Source organism: Haemorhous mexicanus, chromosome 2 (genome assembly GCF_027477595.1).
Source record: "Haemorhous mexicanus isolate bHaeMex1 chromosome 2, bHaeMex1.pri, whole genome shotgun sequence".
In the NCBI taxonomy this organism is placed as follows: domain Eukaryota; kingdom Metazoa; phylum Chordata; class Aves; order Passeriformes; family Fringillidae; genus Haemorhous; species Haemorhous mexicanus.
Genome location: NC_082342.1, coordinates 34,515,896 through 34,534,336, shown reverse-complemented (window position 1 = coordinate 34,534,336; position 18,441 = coordinate 34,515,896). Strand labels below are relative to the sequence as shown.

The following is an 18,441-nucleotide window of genomic DNA, read 5'->3' as shown; positions in this document are numbered from 1 at the left end:
CTGATAGGGCAGATGTTGCTTCTTCCCCCACACTGCCACTGCTTCTCTCCAGTGGGGAGATCAGACTGGTCTGACTTACAGGGAGCCAGATCCAGGTGCTGAGCCAGCACACAACCAACCTTGCAGAGCAAGGCTAAAATCCCAGGAGCTGTGCATTACAGGGTCAGGAACCACAGCACACAGCACAAAGACAGTATCAGGAACATTTGTAGCAGCTGAAGCTAGCAGGCATGTTTGGTGGCACCTTGCCATCACAGTAGTTTATCTTTGCTGTGATGCCTTAGAGGGGACAAAACAGAAGCAATAGCTGAATTCAGCTTTATAGTAATATATTTTACAAATTCAGAGATGTGCTTTCCCAAGTCTGATAGGAATTAGCTACAGGATTAATTCATGTGGCTGTTAAAGAGTATGAGTCATTTAACACCTCATTAAAGAAAAAGGTGGGGGAAGAACAAGAAATACAATACAGGAAAATCTTTCAAATTTGGACAGGTGCTTACACTCTTAAGTTCATATGCTGGCAGCATCTCAGGGATATTACAGTAGCAGCAAAGAGCCTCTCAAAAGATCTTAACTAGGATTTGCATGCAGAAGACAATAACTTCTGTATCTTAAGAAATTAATGCTTCCAGGAGTACTGTCAAAGGCATGCCTGAACAATGAAGAACCATGGAAAGAAGAGAACTCAGGGAGCTGATTTCATTGGCTAAATAAGCATTTTGTGCTTTCCTCAAGAATCCAATCAAGCAAATTCCCATAAAAATAACAGAAAAGGGGTGAACTCCTCAGAAGTATTCTAAACAACTGCTTTCAAGAACAGAAGTGTTCACATTTTTTTTAATTAAGCAAATTGAATCAATCATTTACAGTATTAAGACTGCAAAACAAATCTAAAAAAAAGTCTCCTTGAATAGCTATACTGATTTTTAACCATTACAAGAGATAAAGTGAATGAGGAAAGTTTATTTACTGGTTGAACTGTTTCTTCCATGGTGATCAGTAAGCAAACAATTGGAATAATTATGGACCACTTGTGGATTTCATTTGGCAGCCAAAATAAATGTACTTTCCCTGCCTCACACGAAGCCTTTTACATCAGTTAACAAGATGATGCAAGACATTCCTGCTTCCTCCTCATCTGCTTCTGCCCCACTTTATTTACCACAGTTCATAGGTCCCTTAGTTGTTCTGATGCAACACCAGAAGTATTGAGCAAGTAGCAGCAAAGTGACTTGGATTAAAATAAAGCCTCTACACACACACAAAACCTCCAACAACAACTGAAAAATAACCCCAACCAAAACCAAAAAAGCACCCCAAAAAAACCCCACCTGAAACAAAACAAACAAAAACCTACAATCTCCCCCTTCATAAAAGGTTTTAAGTCTGGATCATTTTAATGATTTCAGGGTGTTCTGGATTGCAAGGCAGGATGTATTCTATTACCATCTGTATGGCAGTTGTCTAGGTGTTAAGTGGGCAATTTCCCCTTATCTCTCTCCCTGCGAGATCACAATCACTCCTCCCTCAGCAGGGGGCATCCCGTGATAAGAGGCTATTGAATGTCACTGCATGGCTGATAAGAACTGTAACATCCCATTGTGAGATGCTCCGCCCAGAGGGAGGAGCCGAGCATTGCTATCCAGATATAATCAGGAGATTCTGACACACCAGCACAGCTTCTCCACTGGATTCACCAGAGGAACAGCAGCTGCTTCTTCTTCCACGGATCTGCGGAGGAAGAATCACCCTTTTTCTACAGGACCCCCTGCTCCAACAGAACCACACCTGACACCTCAGGAGGACTGCAGCCACTTTTCCAACTGGACTGCTGCCAGCACCCTGACCAACAGGGTGTCAGGTTGAGTTCTGACTCTGTCATTTTAGTGTACTGCATTGCTTTTATTTTATCATTTTATGGTTTTTCCCCCCCTTCCCTATTAAAGAACTGTTATTTCCTGCTCCCGTATTTTTTTGCCTGAGAGCCCCTTAATTTAAAATTCATAGCAATTTGGAGGGGTGGGGAGGGTTTGCATTCTCCATTTCAGGGGAAGCTCCTGCCTTCTTTAGCAGGCACCTGTCTTATCCAAACCAAGACAGATTTTTGGCGCCCAACGTGGGGCTCGAGGGCAAATAAACAAAAAGGGAATAACAGTTCTTGAGTAATCTAATTTTTGTGTGGCTATACAAACCTCATCAAGTGACACCATGTGGTCCAGTTTACCCTGGTTTGGGTGGCACGTGATCATGGCTGTATTTCTCCCATTTGTAGGCCCTTATCTTAACATGGGTCCTATAACCAAGGCTACTGTGGCTATTATCCGGTTTGTTTTATGGGTGAATAAGGTGAGGAATTCATGGATTTTTAACTTCCTCTGGAAGGCAGGCACATGGATTCACAGCTATCACACCTTAACTATGTGTTTTTGGGGTTACTTTAATAATGGCACCTGCTGTAAGGAAATTACACCAGGGGAAATTTTCTCCCAACCCTTTAATCACCTCTTTGGGTCCACCCCACCAGTTTTTGAAGGGTTCAGATCCAATCTAAACATTAATGATATCATACAGTGGCTGGTGTTGCTGATAGGCCTGTTCTATTTAGCATTTAGAGAGAGAGAGAGACTAACCTGGATAACTACCCTGACACCTGCATCAGAACCTAACACGCCACCAGAGTCCAGGGATGCTGTTGCCCCAGAGCCTACTCCTACCCCACAGCCCGTGCCAGATGTGAACTACCCAGATTGGGTGGGGGGTCTGGTGAAGGAGATGCGTGAGATAGGCCAGACCCTGAAGGAGTACACTTCCCCAGCTGGTGCAGAGCCCTCCCCCTGCTTTGAAGAGAGAGAATCTAATAGTGCAGCAGCAGAACCCACAGATGTTACTACTGTCCAGGTTCCAGCTGAACTGCAGAGGCAGTCACAGCCAGCAGCAGTTGCCCCTGTAGAAACAAGGAGATCTAAAACAAAAGCAGAGCACCCAGATAGGGGAGGGCCCTCACAACCCACAGGGGAGCCAGAGGTTGCAATCATCACCGAGTCCCTGACTTACGAAAGTCTCCGTAATCTACACAAAGACATTGTACGACGGGGACGTGAGGCTTATACAACCTGGCTACTTCGGGTCTGGGACCTTATGGGTACAGGTGTGCAACTGGATGGTGGTGAGGCAAGGAATCTGGGACCCTTAACTCAGGACTCCGGTATCAATCAGATTTTTGTAAGGGAGCCAGGGTCCCTTTCCCTCTGGGAGCGGCTTTTAACAAGTGTCAGAGAGAGATTTGTCCACAGGGAAAGAATGCAGGAGCAGCACCACAGAATGCGCTGGAAGACTCTTGAGGAAGGGATCCAACAGCTGAGGGAAGTGGCAGTATTGGAGGTACTCTTTGGGAGAGATGGACAGCATGATAATGACCCCGACCAGGTCAGGTGCACAGGGCAGATGCTGTGGAGTCTGGCAAATCTGGGGCCATCTCAATACACCACTTTCATTGCAACGATCAATGCTGATACCAACCGAGAGACAGTGGGTTCTGTGGCAAACAAACTTAGAAATTATGAAAGTATGATCAATGGCCCCATGCAAGCTCATGTCTCTGCCGTGGTCCAAGAACTCAGAGAGGAGATGAGGGAGATGAGGGAGGCGGTGAGAAGGAACAATTCCCATATTGCACCAGTGCGAGTCACAGGCCCCAGAGTTAGAGCCCAACATTTTCCACCTAGAGAGAGAGGGTACACCCCACGGGCTGACTTGTGGTTCTTTCTGAGGGACCATGGGGAAGACATGGGAAAGTGGGATGGAAAACCCACTTCAGTCCTGGCAGCAAGGGTGCGTCAACTCAAGGAGGGAAACACTAACCGAGAGAACTCCAGTAAAGTGAAGGTAGCCTCAACCTCCCATGACCGAGCTGCTGAGTATGATCCGTCAGATCCCCTTGAGGGTACCTCTACCATGTATGCCCAGGGAAGAAATAATAACCAGGGTTAGGGGGGCCCTGCCTCTAGCCAGGGAGAGGCACGGGAAAATCGGATTTTCTGGACGGTGTGGATCCGATGGCCTGGCACATCAGAACCACAAAGGTACGATGCTTTAGTGGATACTGGTGCACAGTGTACCCTGATACCATCGGGACATGTGGGGGCCGAACCTGTTTCCATTGCCGGGGTGACGGGGGGATCACAGCAATTGACCCTTTTGGAAGCTGAGATGAGCCTGACTGGGAAAGACTGGAAGAAACATCCTATTGTGACTGGCCCAGAGGCCCCATGTATTCTAGGCATAGACTTCCTCCGGAATGGCTATTACAAAGACCCAAAAGGACTCAGATGGGCTTTTGGCATAGCTGCTGTAGAGGCAGAGAACATTAAGCAGTTGAACACCTTGCCCGGACTGTCAGAAAACCCATCCGCAGTAAGACTCTTGAATGTGGAAGAGCAACGAGTGCCAATCGCCACCTCGACGGTGCACCGCCGGCAGTATCGGACGAATCGAGACGCCGTGATCCCCATCCACAAAATGATCCGTGAGCTGGAGAGCCAAGGGGTGGTCAGCAAGACTCACTCACCCTTTAACAGTCCCATCTGGCCTGTGCGCAAGTCTAACAAAGAATGGAGATTGACTGTGGACTATCGTGGCTTGAATGAAGTGACTCCACCACTGAGCGCTGCTGTGCCAGACATGCTGGAACTCCAGTACGAGCTGGAGTCCAAGGCAGCAAAGTGGTATGCCACCATTGACATTGCTAACGCGTTTTTCTCCATTCCTCTGGCAGCAGAGTGCAGGCCTCAGTTTGCTTTCACCTGGAGGGGCGTGCAGTACACCTGGAACCGACTGCCCCAGGGGTGGAAGCACAGCCCCACCATCTGCCATGGACTGATCCAGACTGCACTGGAAAAGGGTGAGGCCCCAGAACATCTGCAATACATCGATGACATCATTGTGTGGGGGAACACGGCAGTGGAAGTATTTGAGAAAGGAAAGAAAATCATCCAGATTCTGCTAGAAGCCGGTTGCGCCATCAAGAAGAACAAAGTCAAGGGACCTGCTCGAGAGATCCAGTTCCTGGGAGTAAAGTGGCAAGATGGACGGCGTCAGATTCCCATTGAGGTCATCAACAAGATCACCGCGATGTCTCCACCAACTAGCAAGAAGGAAACACAAGCTTTCCTGGGTGCCATAGGCTTTTGGAGGATGCACATTCCCGAGTACAGTCAGATCGTGAGCCCTCTTTACCTGGTCACCCGCAAGAAGAACGAGTTCCACTGGGGCCCTGAGCAGCAACAAGCTTTTGCCCAGATTAAGCAAGAAATTGCTCATGCTGTTGCCCTTGGCCCAGTCAGGATGGGACCAGAGGTAAAGAACGTACTCTACTCTGCAGCCGGGAACCATGGTTTGTCCTGGAGCCTTTGGCAGAAGGTGCCTGGGGAGACTCGAGGCCGACCACTGGGATTCTGGAGTCGAAGCTTCAGAGGGTCCGAAGCCAATTACACTCCCACAGAAAAGGAAATCTTGGCTGCCTACGAAGGAGTTCAAGCTGCCTCAGAGGTGATTGGCACGGAAGCACAACTCCTCCTGGCACCCCGACTACCGGTGCTGGGGTGGATGTTCAAAGGAAAGGCTCCCACCACCCACCATGCCACTGATGCTACATGGAGTAAATGGATTGCCCTCATCACACAGCGCACCCGTATTGGAAACCTGAATCGCCCTGGGATTTTAGAGATAATTACAAACTGGCCGGAAGGTGAAGATTTTGGTCTTTCTGATGAAGAGGAACAAGAGCAAGTAACACGTGCCGAAGAAGCTCCACCATACAACCAACTCCCAGCAGAGGAAACACGCTACGCTCTTTTCACTGACGGTTCCTGTCGCATCGTAGGGTTGAACCGGAAGTGGAAAGCAGCCGTATGGAGTCCCACACGACAGGTTGCTCAGGCTATCGAAGGAGAAGGTGGATCAAGTCAACTTGCTGAACTCAAAGCTGTTCAGCTAGCCCTGGACATTGCTGAGAGAGAGAAATGGCCAAGGCTCTATCTTTATACTGATTCGTGGATGATAGCCAATGCTCTGTGGGGCTGGCTGGAAAGGTGGAAAAAGGCCAACTGGCAGCGTAAGGGAAAACCAATCTGGGCTGCTGAGGAATGGAAAGAAATTGCCGCTCGGTTGGAGAACCTACCTGTGAAAGTCCGCCACGTAGATGCCCACATCCCCAAGAGCCGGGCTAATGAGGAACATCGAAACAACGAACAGGTAGATCAGGCAGCAAAAATAGAGGTGTCGAAGATAGACTTAGATTGGCAACATAAGGGGGAGTTGTTCCTAGCTCGATGGGCCCACGATGCCTCAGGTCATCAAGGTAGAGATGCCACCTATAGGTGGGCACGAGACCGAGGAGTAGATTTAACCAAAGACAGTATTTCTCAGGTTATCCATGACTGTGAAACGTGTGCTGCCATCAAGCACGCCAAGAGAGTGAAGCCCCTGTGGTATGGTGGGCGGTGGTCCAAGTACAAGTATGGGGAGGCCTGGCAGATCGACTACATCACACTGCCCCAGACACGCCAAGGCAAGCGCTACGTGCTGACCATGGTGGAAGCCACCACGGGATGGTTGGAGACCCACCCTGTGCCTCACGCCACTGCCCGGAACACCATCCTGGGCCTGGAAAAGCAAGTGCTGTGGAGACATGGAACCCCTGAGAGAATTGAGTCGGACAATGGGACCCATTTCAAGAACGGCCTTATCAACACCTGGGCCAGGGAACATGGTATTGAATGGATATACCATATCCCCTACCATGCACCAGCTGCCGGGAAAGTTGAACGGTGCAATGGACTACTCAAGACTACCCTGAAGGCACTTGGTGGGGGGACTTTTAGAAATTGGGAGATGAACTTAGCAAAGGCCACCTGGATGGTCAACACCAGAGGGTCTATCAATCGAGCTGGTCCTGCCCAGTCTGAACCCCTGCACACTGTAGATGGAGATAAAGTCCCTGTTGTACACATGAAAGGTATTTTAGGAAAGACTGTTTGGATTACTCCCACCTCAGGCAAAGACAAACCCATCCGTGGAATTGTTTTTGCTCAAGGACCTGGTTACACTTGGTGGGTAATGCAGAAAGATGGAGAAAGCCGTTGTGTACCACAGGGAAACCTAGTCTTAAGTGAGAACTGTGTGTAAGGATTCATTGTGATGCAGATGGAAATAGAATAAGGGGTGGATTATGTTCTGGATTGCAAGGCAGGATGTATTCTATTACCATCTGTATGGCAGTTGTCTAGGTGTTAAGTGGGCAATTTCCCCTTATCTCTCTCCCTGCGAGATCACAATCACTCCTCCCTCAGCAGGGGGCATCCCGTGATAAGAGGCTATTGAATGTCACTGCATGGCTGATAAGAACTGTAACATCCCATTGTGAGATGCTCCGCCCAGAGGGAGGAGCCGAGCATTGCTATCCAGATATAATCAGGAGATTCTGACACACCAGCACAGCTTCTCCACTGGATTCACCAGAGGAACAGCAGCTGCTTCTTCTTCCACGGATCTGCGGAGGAAGAATCACCCTTTTTCTACAGGACCCCCTGCTCCAACAGAACCACACCTGACACCTCAGGAGGACTGCAGCCACTTTTCCAACTGGACTGCTGCCAGCACCCTGACCAACAGGGTGTCAGGTTGAGTTCTGACTCTGTCATTTTAGTGTACTGCATTGCTTTTATTTTATCATTTTATGGTTTTTCCCCCCCTTCCCTATTAAAGAACTGTTATTTCCTGCTCCCGTATTTTTTTGCCTGAGAGCCCCTTAATTTAAAATTCATAGCAATTTGGAGGGGTGGGGAGGGTTTGCATTCTCCATTTCAGGGGAAGCTCCTGCCTTCTTTAGCAGGCACCTGTCTTATCCAAACCAAGACACAGGGTGCCCTTGCTCACCTCTGCATCAGTGTGAGAAAGAGGATTTGAAATACTGGCCATGATAGGAACAAGCAGCTGAGGGAAACAATAAGAAAAATGTGGAAATTCAAGGCAGCTTCACCACCAAATACAGGTAAATGGCACCCTAATTTGGGAAAGAGTGGTGAAAAAGCTCTACAAACCACGTTTTTCATGCCAAAAAAAGCACCAAATATTCTTGCATGGTGACAACAGTATGCTCTGTGGAAGCTGACAGTCTCCACCACATGCCAGAGATACAAACCAGAACATTATGGAGGCAAACATCAAACAATCAGCAATATGCAGGTCCCACTGTATCAGCAGAAATGCAGGACTCAATCCAGCTGCCACAGCATAGTTGCCTAATGCCACCTGAGATGCTCTGTCATTCCCAATACACCCATCCAAGACTGGCAGATGTGACAGGAGTCTAAGTAACCTGCACCTCTGTGGGATGGAAGCTGGAGGCTTGAGAGAACACTCACAGGGTCTAAAATAATACTAAACATCTCTGTTTAGAGAAATGAATCCTTTTTGAGCTAAGACTGCCAGTGGAGTCTGAAGAATGATTCAGCTCAGCCAACTGCCTCTCTCCACTCCACTGATTAAACTGTATTTCCATTGACTGGGGGGGGAACACAGACTTTCAGCACAGACTTTTAAATGTAGGTTTCTTAATCTTGAACAACATCCCACTTCACCCTGACTTTAATTCAAAGATGTATTTCCTTATTCTTTGCAGACCTAAAAGAGGACAACAGGACAAGACTTTCTGTGTCCCTTTAGAAAACAGGAAATCCCTATGTCCTGTGACTTGTTATAGAATGCTGTCTACTTGAAAATAGAGAGAAAATGACTCAATTACCACTACTCAGAAGATACTGATTTCAGTATCAATGCTACAGGCCCATCTTGATAAACAGAAACAAAAAGATGAGAAAAGTTACATCAAATAGCAGTAACTCCAGTTTATACTGCTTGCTATCATGGCAAAGCTGTGAGAATTTTAAAATAACATCTTGTGTAAAAAGATAACATGATTTCCCAAAGGATAAAGTGTCCTCTACCACCATAAGCAATTGATGATAGCTCTTATTCTAGATGCAAGTATATATTTCTGTATATAATCAGTGGAAAATACCTATTGAAACAAGACCTGCATTACTGCCTTGTTGAGAGCAGGAGTGATGTAAAATGATACCTAAGGTAGATTAACTCATTTTATACAAGTTTCAACTAGACAAGAAATGGCAAAATGACTGTATAGCAAGATACACACAGAAAATTATTCACAGCTACTTATCAGTACTTACCTGCATTTCATACTTCAGGGTCATGTGGAAGCACCAAGATCCCAATCCCACAGCTGAAAACAAATCAAAACTATCATCAGCATAATAGTATCCATGTAAAATTTTCAGGTACATTAACTTAAATGCATGAAATGCATGCTTAACAGTGAGAAAGAAATTAGAACATCAGCATTCTACGGCAGGGACAAACCCCCATTTTTCCACGGCCTTCTACTTTACATATTAGTCACCAATGAAATCCCTGAATTTATGGGGCTTTGGGTGTGAGTGTTCTCTTGAACTCCTCTCAATACTGTGTCCTACAAATTGGGCATAATCTCAAAGAGGAGAGGAGCAGAGGGAACCCAGAATAAATGGAATATTATATATCAATTTATCTTTTTTTTTTTTTTAATTTTAAGTGAATTAAGATTTCTCTGTTCCAACCCTTCTATAAGGCAAAGCATAATTCAATAACTAATACTCCTGAAAGCCTCTCAATATTTCTGCTCACTTTCCAGTTTTAAAACATGTATTTTACCAAAAGCTTTATGTTGTCTCCATAAAACACTACTAATAACACCAAGGTCTGGGGTTTGAAACCCACAGGGGCTGTTCATTAAAGAGCTAGACTCGATTATTGTGGCTCCCTTCCAACTCAAGACTATTCTGTGATTCAAAAGCAGAAGTGAATTGCTACTAGAACTCAGAACTAGAAATTCAAGGTAAACAAACCAACCCCACATAGGGTGGACTCATTTTGTGATATGAGATCACCATTTCCAAGCCTTCTCTATAGAAAGATGAGCTTCTAAGAAATTATTTATTTGAAATACTTTACACATTTTGAATTTACTTCTGAAATTACTTTATGAGACATATACTTTGCCTATACAGTTTTTTCAGTCAGGCATGAATAATGCTTCTTGGAAGTCAGATTTCTCTGTTTAGAGGAAAGCTGGTACAAAATTTAATGCATCATTCATTACTTTGAAATATTATCAGTAAAACACTCACATCAAACACTAGCTCAGTTTTATATTGCAAGAACAAGTACAGTAATGTGATATCTTGTCTTCCTTCAAGAAATTATGCTTTACCTCAGACTGTAGTTTCAGAGAAAGCCAAGTAATTTGCACTCAAGCCTTAATCACTGAGTAGTGCTGCCATATTTTGTGGCTAGAGTATCACCTTGTCTACACACACAGTCAAGTTTCACTGATGCATAAACAAGAATTCTATCTCTCTGCACTCTGTAAAGGATTGCCAAGACAGTCAAGAGACATGTCTGGAGATGCTTCCTTAGATGTTATTAACTAGAACTGTGATTATTACACTTACTCAAGGAAATTAAATACCTAAGCATGTAGCTTTATTGAAATACAAAACTGTAATACAGCAACATTTCAAAATGTATTACCACACGCTTCGATGTCATTATTTCTCTGTGAAAATTAAGCAGAGTTCCTACCAGAAAACAAACAACCACACGCACTTCTGTAAATTTTGATTACATTGGTTTGCTTCTGAAAAATCTTTCCAAACAGCAAGCTATAACTGCTTTCACCTTCATTGAGATTCTGATGAGAAATTCTCACAGCCATTTTTCTATGTATACAGAATATATGACAACAACTGTTCATTCTGGAGGAAAAAACCCATTAAGATCATCATTAAAATAGTGCCATCCATTATCCTGGCTGTCACAGAATATAAACTCTTACAATTTGTTACAAATGTCCTTTTCAAGTATGGGCAAAATCATTGCATAAGAAATTTCAACAGTTTTTAAAGTAGCAAAATATGTGGTTGGGGTTTTCTTGTTTGCTTTTGTTAATGTTAGTTGGGCTAATAAATCTCAACGATCAAGGAATTCCTTTCCTTCCTCCTATGCAGTAAGAAGCAATTATTTCTAGACGAATTCTTATTCAGACTTTGAAAAAAATCTAGAATGCTGCAGATATTAATATTTCAAGTCATTAATCCCATGACTATAGTTAGTTTTTTCAGTTAAAATTGAAAAATAATCCGTGCAATAATCACACTCAAGTCAGAGTCTGTGCAATAATCACACTCAAGTCAGAGTCTTTCTCTGATTATGAAATTTTACTATTCATTGTAGAACGATGTTTTATTTATAGTATCTATAAAAAACAGGTATCTGGAAGAAGAAAAGCTTACAGGGTCAGATCTTATGGTTCCAGGCTCGAGTCATTTTTAAGAAATATCTACTTCACAAAAATCATCTGCAATGAGACATTCTGCCAGCTTCGTACTTTTCAAAATATGAGTGATCACGATCACTGCAATGACACAAGTTTTCAAGAGAAGCAACTCTCCCATACAGCCACTGACACACTGAACAATAAATATGCTCCTTACCTTTAAGCAGTTTTCATATTTTAGGTGCTTCCTTTGGCAAAGGAGCTTAACTCACTAAAAGCTGCATATTGGTTGGGAAGCTTTAACACCACCTGAAGCAGTAAGTACCATTTCCTCTCTAACTACTGTAACTCATTTTTCATAAATACTACAAGTCACTTGGCATTTTTACATCAATGAACCTCCCAAGTTATGGGGGATATATATAAATGATGTACTAAGCACAGAATACGCATGAAATCACAATATTATGAGATCAAAATTGCACTTCGGAAGATTAGAAATGCAAAATCAGGGCTGCTGCTCTATGCAGACTGACAGGGTCTTTTTCTGTCCTGCAGCAAACACCCTGTGTGCTAAATGCCAGTGGATAAATAGTGGTGCTAGGATGATGTAAAATCAATGCACCTACAAACTTTACTTAATACACACGCTGTCAAAAAACTTATGGGCAATACCTAAGGCCAGAAATAACTGAATATTATACAAAAAATCCAGCTCTATATATGAACCCTATAAACCTCCGGGATTTGAATCCTAGAGGGATTTTTTTCAATAGCTTTAGGAAGCATCAGAAACATCATATAATCAGTGATAATTCAGTTTGATGTAACTATTCCATCAGCACTCAAAATTCTCATTATGAGCCTACATCCTTTACAGAAAAAGCAATTTATTAGGATTTCACAAAAATGGTTACTATATAGACATTCTATGAAAATATTCTGAAGGAAGGATGCTCCAGATGCAAACACTATTATTTTTTAAGTATCTACACATGAACTATGTGTCAAAGCTCCCACTAAGAGAATGTCATTATTAAGAGTAATGCAGCTGGCCAAATGGGTGTTTTGGAACAAGTCAAATGATTCTCCTGGCTTTACTGATTGCACTGGCAGACAGAACCCTCTGCACAGGTAGACACATACATTTAGGTGTTTAAATTTGGAGCTGAATTCCTTCTTTTTTTTTAACAGCAATAGCACTTAATGAAAGATAACTTTTAATGATGCAGTGTGTTGTTGTTTAAAGAATGAAACAAGATAAAAAGCAGAATTAAATTAACTACTTTTAATGGATTATTTTGTGTTGCAATGGTTTCCCTCCCCAGCATAAGAGACAGGAGAGACACTGGTTACTGTAGAGGTACAGCTCTACAATTAACCTCCAGCTTGGCTGGTACTATTCCCAGACATTGCAGTGCAAGTGTCTGCACTAGTGAGTTGTTGGAACAGTCTGTGGTATGAATCTGGCCTGTTCCAATGAACACTTTTCCCTAGGCAGTTTCCAGGCACAACCCAGCAGCCGGCAGAGTCGAGGGCCCGCGCTCAGCAGGCAATCTGTATGCGGTCACCTTGTTTTGGAGGCTAAGATGAACAGACACGGGCTGTTCCACTCTGCCTGGCTTCAGCACTCAGGAATGTTCCCAGCCACAGCTGATTTAACAACACTGACATGGCCCTGGGAGCTCCTCTACAGGTGTTAGGTAAGAGGAAGGGAATCAACTCTGACTGAAGAGGTTCTAACAACTGTTTTCAGAAAGAGTTTCACTGGAAATTAGATTTAATGAGTTGCTTAAGAGTTCCTATGGCTATTACTAATACAGAAAAATTTTTATACCTTTTTTCTGTCCTTCACTTTGGCACTGCTTGAATGACTGAGCCCTTATTAAACAGGCCAAACAAATACGAATGAGAAGAATCCTTCCAAATTTCAAGTGAAGTATCCAACAAACATTACTTCATGGAGTGCTTTCTTATTTCATTAGCTCCAGAAGTTACATTTCTTTATATATGTATTTATATACACACACACAGAGTTTTTTAAAAATCAAGACCCTTCCAGAATATGAATCATTTCAGAATCACAGTTCCTCAGGATGTATAAGGAACTGGCATGTGTAGAACCTGATACAACACTCCAGAATCATAAGGAACTACTCAAAACCAACTGCTTATTCCCTGAGGTAGGAATGATCTGATGATTTGTTCCACCTACTTCAGGTGATGCAACACACTGAAATAATGGCTTAAGATTATTCTTCATAATTTATATGCTGATTAAATGGTTCTCTACAGCTTAAAAATCATACCCCATTCCTACTGAGTTAATTGAGAACATGCACTTTATGCTGAAAGGCAGCAGAAAAAAGGACTGAGAACAGGGTGCTGTATCTCAAAGGCCTTGCTGAAAAGTGTAACTCAGTATTGGCACCAGTATGAACAAGAAATTTATTTGAACAATTATTTAGAAATACCCCTTGTTGTGCTGCCAAGATTTTACCATGTTTGTGAAACAAACAGAACTTCCATAGTGCAAAATTCATTTACTTCAAAAAGGAAATAAATGCCAACCAAAGAGATTGTGGGTATAAAAGGCAAGAACTGAACATGGCGTGGTAAAACACAAAGAAACTGACAATCAGCTAAATGTCTGGAAGCATGCAAAAGAAGCAGCTGATTTGGATCAAAATAATGTCTAGAAACAACACCTCATGTTCTCAAATGCTAACAGATTTAATTTTAACATTGGCTTTGACAGCTGTCTTTTAGTATCTTCTAAAATCTCAGTAACTATTCAAAACTGCTAAAACCGAACTAAAGTACCCTCCCTTCCACCCCCATCTTCACAGCAGAGCTGTTAAAGAATTTCTCCTTTAACAAAAGAACCCTCACTTAGAAGCTCTGCTGCGTGATCTTTAATGAGGCATGCTGCCTCAAGTGAAATCACAAGTTTGTGTTAAATTCACTATCTCTTCACAGATAAAGTCTACATTTATTTGTTACAAATTAAATAAATAGAGTGAAACCTGTTAATAAATAAGATTCATATGATGGAAAGCATTCTGTCTGGTACTTCTTACAAAAAGAACTTTCTGTACACTTTATCTCCACTTCAGTATGCCGCTTGTTCAGTCACATGCACAGAGAGAATGGCAATGTTCCTGACATATTTCAACCATATTTAAAATTCTTTTTATGTTTTCATTCACTGCTTTTATTCTGTAGTAGAGCAAATGTTAAGTGGTTTGTGATTCCAAATCATCTTGTTCCTGTTTTTCACTGCAAACTATAAAGTCTTCTACATTTCTTTACATCTTTCAACTGCTGTAAAACAGGGTTACAAATATTGAAGAAGACACAAAGCAGACGGGAAACACTTTTGGGAGAGACCTTTAATGTTAGGTTCCAACATATGAGATAAAAATCAAGCCATTTATCACTTCAGACAGGAATCAAAGCCAACTCAGTCACAGATGAGCCTAGATGGATCTCAGGACTGCCTTCCAGCACTGCTGTCTAAATACAGGCTGAGCAACTCCTTCAGCAACACCAAAGAGAGGAAAAATTGAAATTCAAGGTATTTACTGTGAGCAAAGACAGTTGGGTTTGGGGGGTTTTTGTTGGTTTTTTTTTTTTTTTTGTTTGGGGGTTCTTTTGTGTGTTTTGTTTTGTTTTTTTTTTTAATATTTTAAACATTAAATGGGATATGAGAAATGCCCATCTGGTGTGGCAGCCTGACATTCTGGTCAGATAGTGACCACACACTCCCTCCATCATAAACTATCACTGACAGAGGCAGCCACAAATCATGGTGAGAACAGTTTTAAACTGAGTTTTAATTTAAGGGGTTCTTTTTCATAGTTTAAAAAGAATGGCAGTATGGGACACTTTGATTCAAGAAAATCTAAAGGCAACTTCAGCAAACATTTACACACCATTTCTTACCACCTCTTTTAAAAAGTAAGCCCTGACCTTTAAGAATTCTCTCTGTTTCATACTGAGACAAAAACTAGTAATTATGTGAAACCATAGAAAGCCTACAAATGGCTTATTAGAAAGTGCTCAGACAATATTAAAAGCAGTGCATTGTTGCGGCCTATCTTTCACATAGATCAGGAAAGCTAATATAACTGAAAACTGGTGAATTTGCACCTTGTGTATGCTACAGTTCAACTGGTATCAAGAATACATTTAGCACATGGATATGCTTTTTTCAACAAGGTCCATCTAAATAAATAACATGCCAATCTTAAAAGTAACATTTATCAATCCCTTACCACTCCAAAGACTGGGAAAATCTCCATAAAGACAGGAGCTATAGCAAATACAGAAATCCTGTGAAACACAGAAATTCTATGAAATCTAGTTTTGAGACCCAACTAACAAATCTGAACCATCTTCAAATGCCTTTTCTCATAAGGAACAACACTTCTAGTCACAAAATTAACATTTAGAAGGAAGTTGGTTATTTTCTGAATTTTGTTATTTTAGAACGGACAGACTTCCCTTGAGTTGATCTAAACATGGAAATCATGTTGTTCTTCTATTCTTGCAAAACTTCCCAGACATGATGGCTGGGTGATATATGCCAAAGAGGAACTGGAAACAAATTTGAAGTCATGAAAGAATGCCTTTCCAGTTCCCTCTACATCTTGGCCACTTCTTATATTACTCTCCCATACAAACGTCACAAAAATACTAACATCGTGTGAAACAGCTTAGAAGTAGAATACACAAAACACCTTCTGTAAATCATCAGAAAAGTACAAAAAGTGGGCTAAGATGAACTGAGCAGGACCCAAAGCCAGAAAAGGATCACTTTAGAATCTGATCAAATTATTTAGTGAATTCTAATTTCATGTTCCTCCAACAAATACAAATTTCTGTGAATATTAACAAGTGTAGCAAATTGAGGTCTTCTTTTCACACACATAGTATTTGGATTAAACTACTGGGTTTATTAATATCTAGATATATTTTCCATGGCATATCTGAGCTCTCTTTATAATGAAAGAGCAAATTAACTTTTACACATACCTGTAAGACACAAATATGCAGCTAAATACCGTTTTTCAAGGCCATCTTTATAGGTCTGAATCGCACCATAGATTGGAGGTAGAATGAAAATCAGGTTACTCACTGTGTTCCCTGTAGGACAGAAACACAAAGCAGAGATTTATAACTGGGTACTATGCACTTTAACTAAACCTAACAAAATTACATTCACTCATTAGAGACAGATTCAACAGTTTTCAACTGTTCCCTGCCCACAGCAAGGGGCTTGGAACTAGATGATCTTGAAGGTCCCTTCCAACCCAAACCCTTCTAGGACTCTATCCTGCATTCTACCCAATGCAAAAAAATGACAAGTGCTGCAGAGACCAGAGAAAGCAATAAAAGCCAAGAGCCCAGCTCTTGTACACTGATTTAGATTTGGCTTGTTTTTATTTTCCCAACTGTGCTGACCTAAGCAAAAGAGCAATGAAATCCTGCAAAGTTTAAGTGAAACAAAAGGAAATGGTGCATCTCTCAACAGAAGGGATGCAGATTCAGCTTTTTCACTTAACCACAAATCATAATTTTGAGAACAGAGGTTATGTTATGGGAGTTAAATGCCATACAATTTGCGAAAATGAGCAAATCTGTTAAAAAAAAGACTTATACTAAATAAACTGCACATTTTCACACACCATCAGTTAAATATATATAAAACTGAAATCTAATTTGCAAATATCCCAATGAAATATACAATTTATGAGGCTATGAAGACACCAGCCTCTCCCCCCCCACCCCATTTCTGTATTTTTTTTTTCAGCAGAAAATCCCAAAAGCATTTCACATTCTAGAACAAGAGTGAGCAGGTTCTTTCTGAATCACACCCCTAATTCAAGCAGCTATTTTTCAGGAGTCCTACTTGCCAAGATCCATCCAAAAGAAAAGCAAAACATACCAAAATACGTTCATATAACCCTAAGGTATTGCAGCAGCTCTAAAAACAAAAATCCATACTTCACAATTTTAAAGACAATTCTTACTCAGATGGAAAAAAGATTATTTCAGAACACATGTAGCAGAAGTGTACCTAGTTCCCTTGAACAAAGTAGCTCTTCTATATTCTCACAAAGTACTTACAAATCTCACTTTGAGACAGCCTTCTCAACCAGTTAAAAATCTCATCTGATTTTTATCAGAACTTCTTTAAATCACTTCCATACTGATTTAACATCATATCCTGCCCAACAAATTTCACCAAGTTATAACAAGTCAAATCAGATGTGCCAGAGATCTCACTCTTTTAGTCAGCTCTGAAGTAAATTTCTCCAGGTAAAAGAGGCCCAGCTGAAAACAAAAATCTTCTGTAAGGATATACAAGTGTATACCAATATAAAAAGCCTTTTTTGTGTTAAATTCTTCATGGAATCATTACTCTTCTACCACATTCCCACAGTATGGCAATGGGTGGTGATTCACTTTCAACAGAGACCACGTTTGGAAGAAATTCACTCAAAAATGCTGTTGTGTGACACACTGACCATTGCCACGTCCTCCTGTAAATGATGCAAACATGTCATTGAGCCTTGAAAAGTAGAATAAAGGTTACACAGTCTGGATAGCGAAACTTCTGCTTTCTAAAGCAGTGCTCAACTACACCCATTTTCAAGAGAAATCAGTAGACATTACATAAATGTCACTGTTCAAGGTCACTTAGTTATGAAACTGTCAAAAGCCTGGCAAAAATTCAAATATGAAAATGCTAAACAAAAGAAACACCATGATGTTTATCCACAATTGGGAAGGCACATGACTGTGGAAGAGAGCTGCAGTAGGATAACAAACTTCAGATGGGTGTAAGAATGCAGAAAACAGATTCTCCTCTAGGAAAGGGAAGGTTTCAACACTTCCTGTAAAGCTGTAATTACATTAAATTATTGAAAATTTATGAGCATTTAATCTGGGAACATCTTGCTTAGAGAGGAAATACCATAGACCTAATCTAGCTGTACATTCCTGCCACTCCTCGGCACTTTTTGGCCCATATTATT

General features: G+C 41.8%; 1 protein-coding gene across 1 annotated transcript in view; it reads right to left on the bottom strand.

The window, feature by feature from the left end:
- The window catches only part of ACER3 (alkaline ceramidase 3), a 62,763-nt gene that overhangs the window by 27,102 nt on the left and 17,220 nt on the right, over positions 1-18,441 (bottom strand). The window contains exons 2-3 of the mRNA XM_059838398.1: positions 16,436-16,546; positions 9,255-9,307 (exon numbers count right to left, since the gene is read on the bottom strand). Of these exons, the coding sequence (XP_059694381.1) occupies positions 9,255-9,307; positions 16,436-16,546 (164 nt within the window). The remainder of the gene's footprint in view (positions 1-9,254; positions 9,308-16,435; positions 16,547-18,441) is intronic.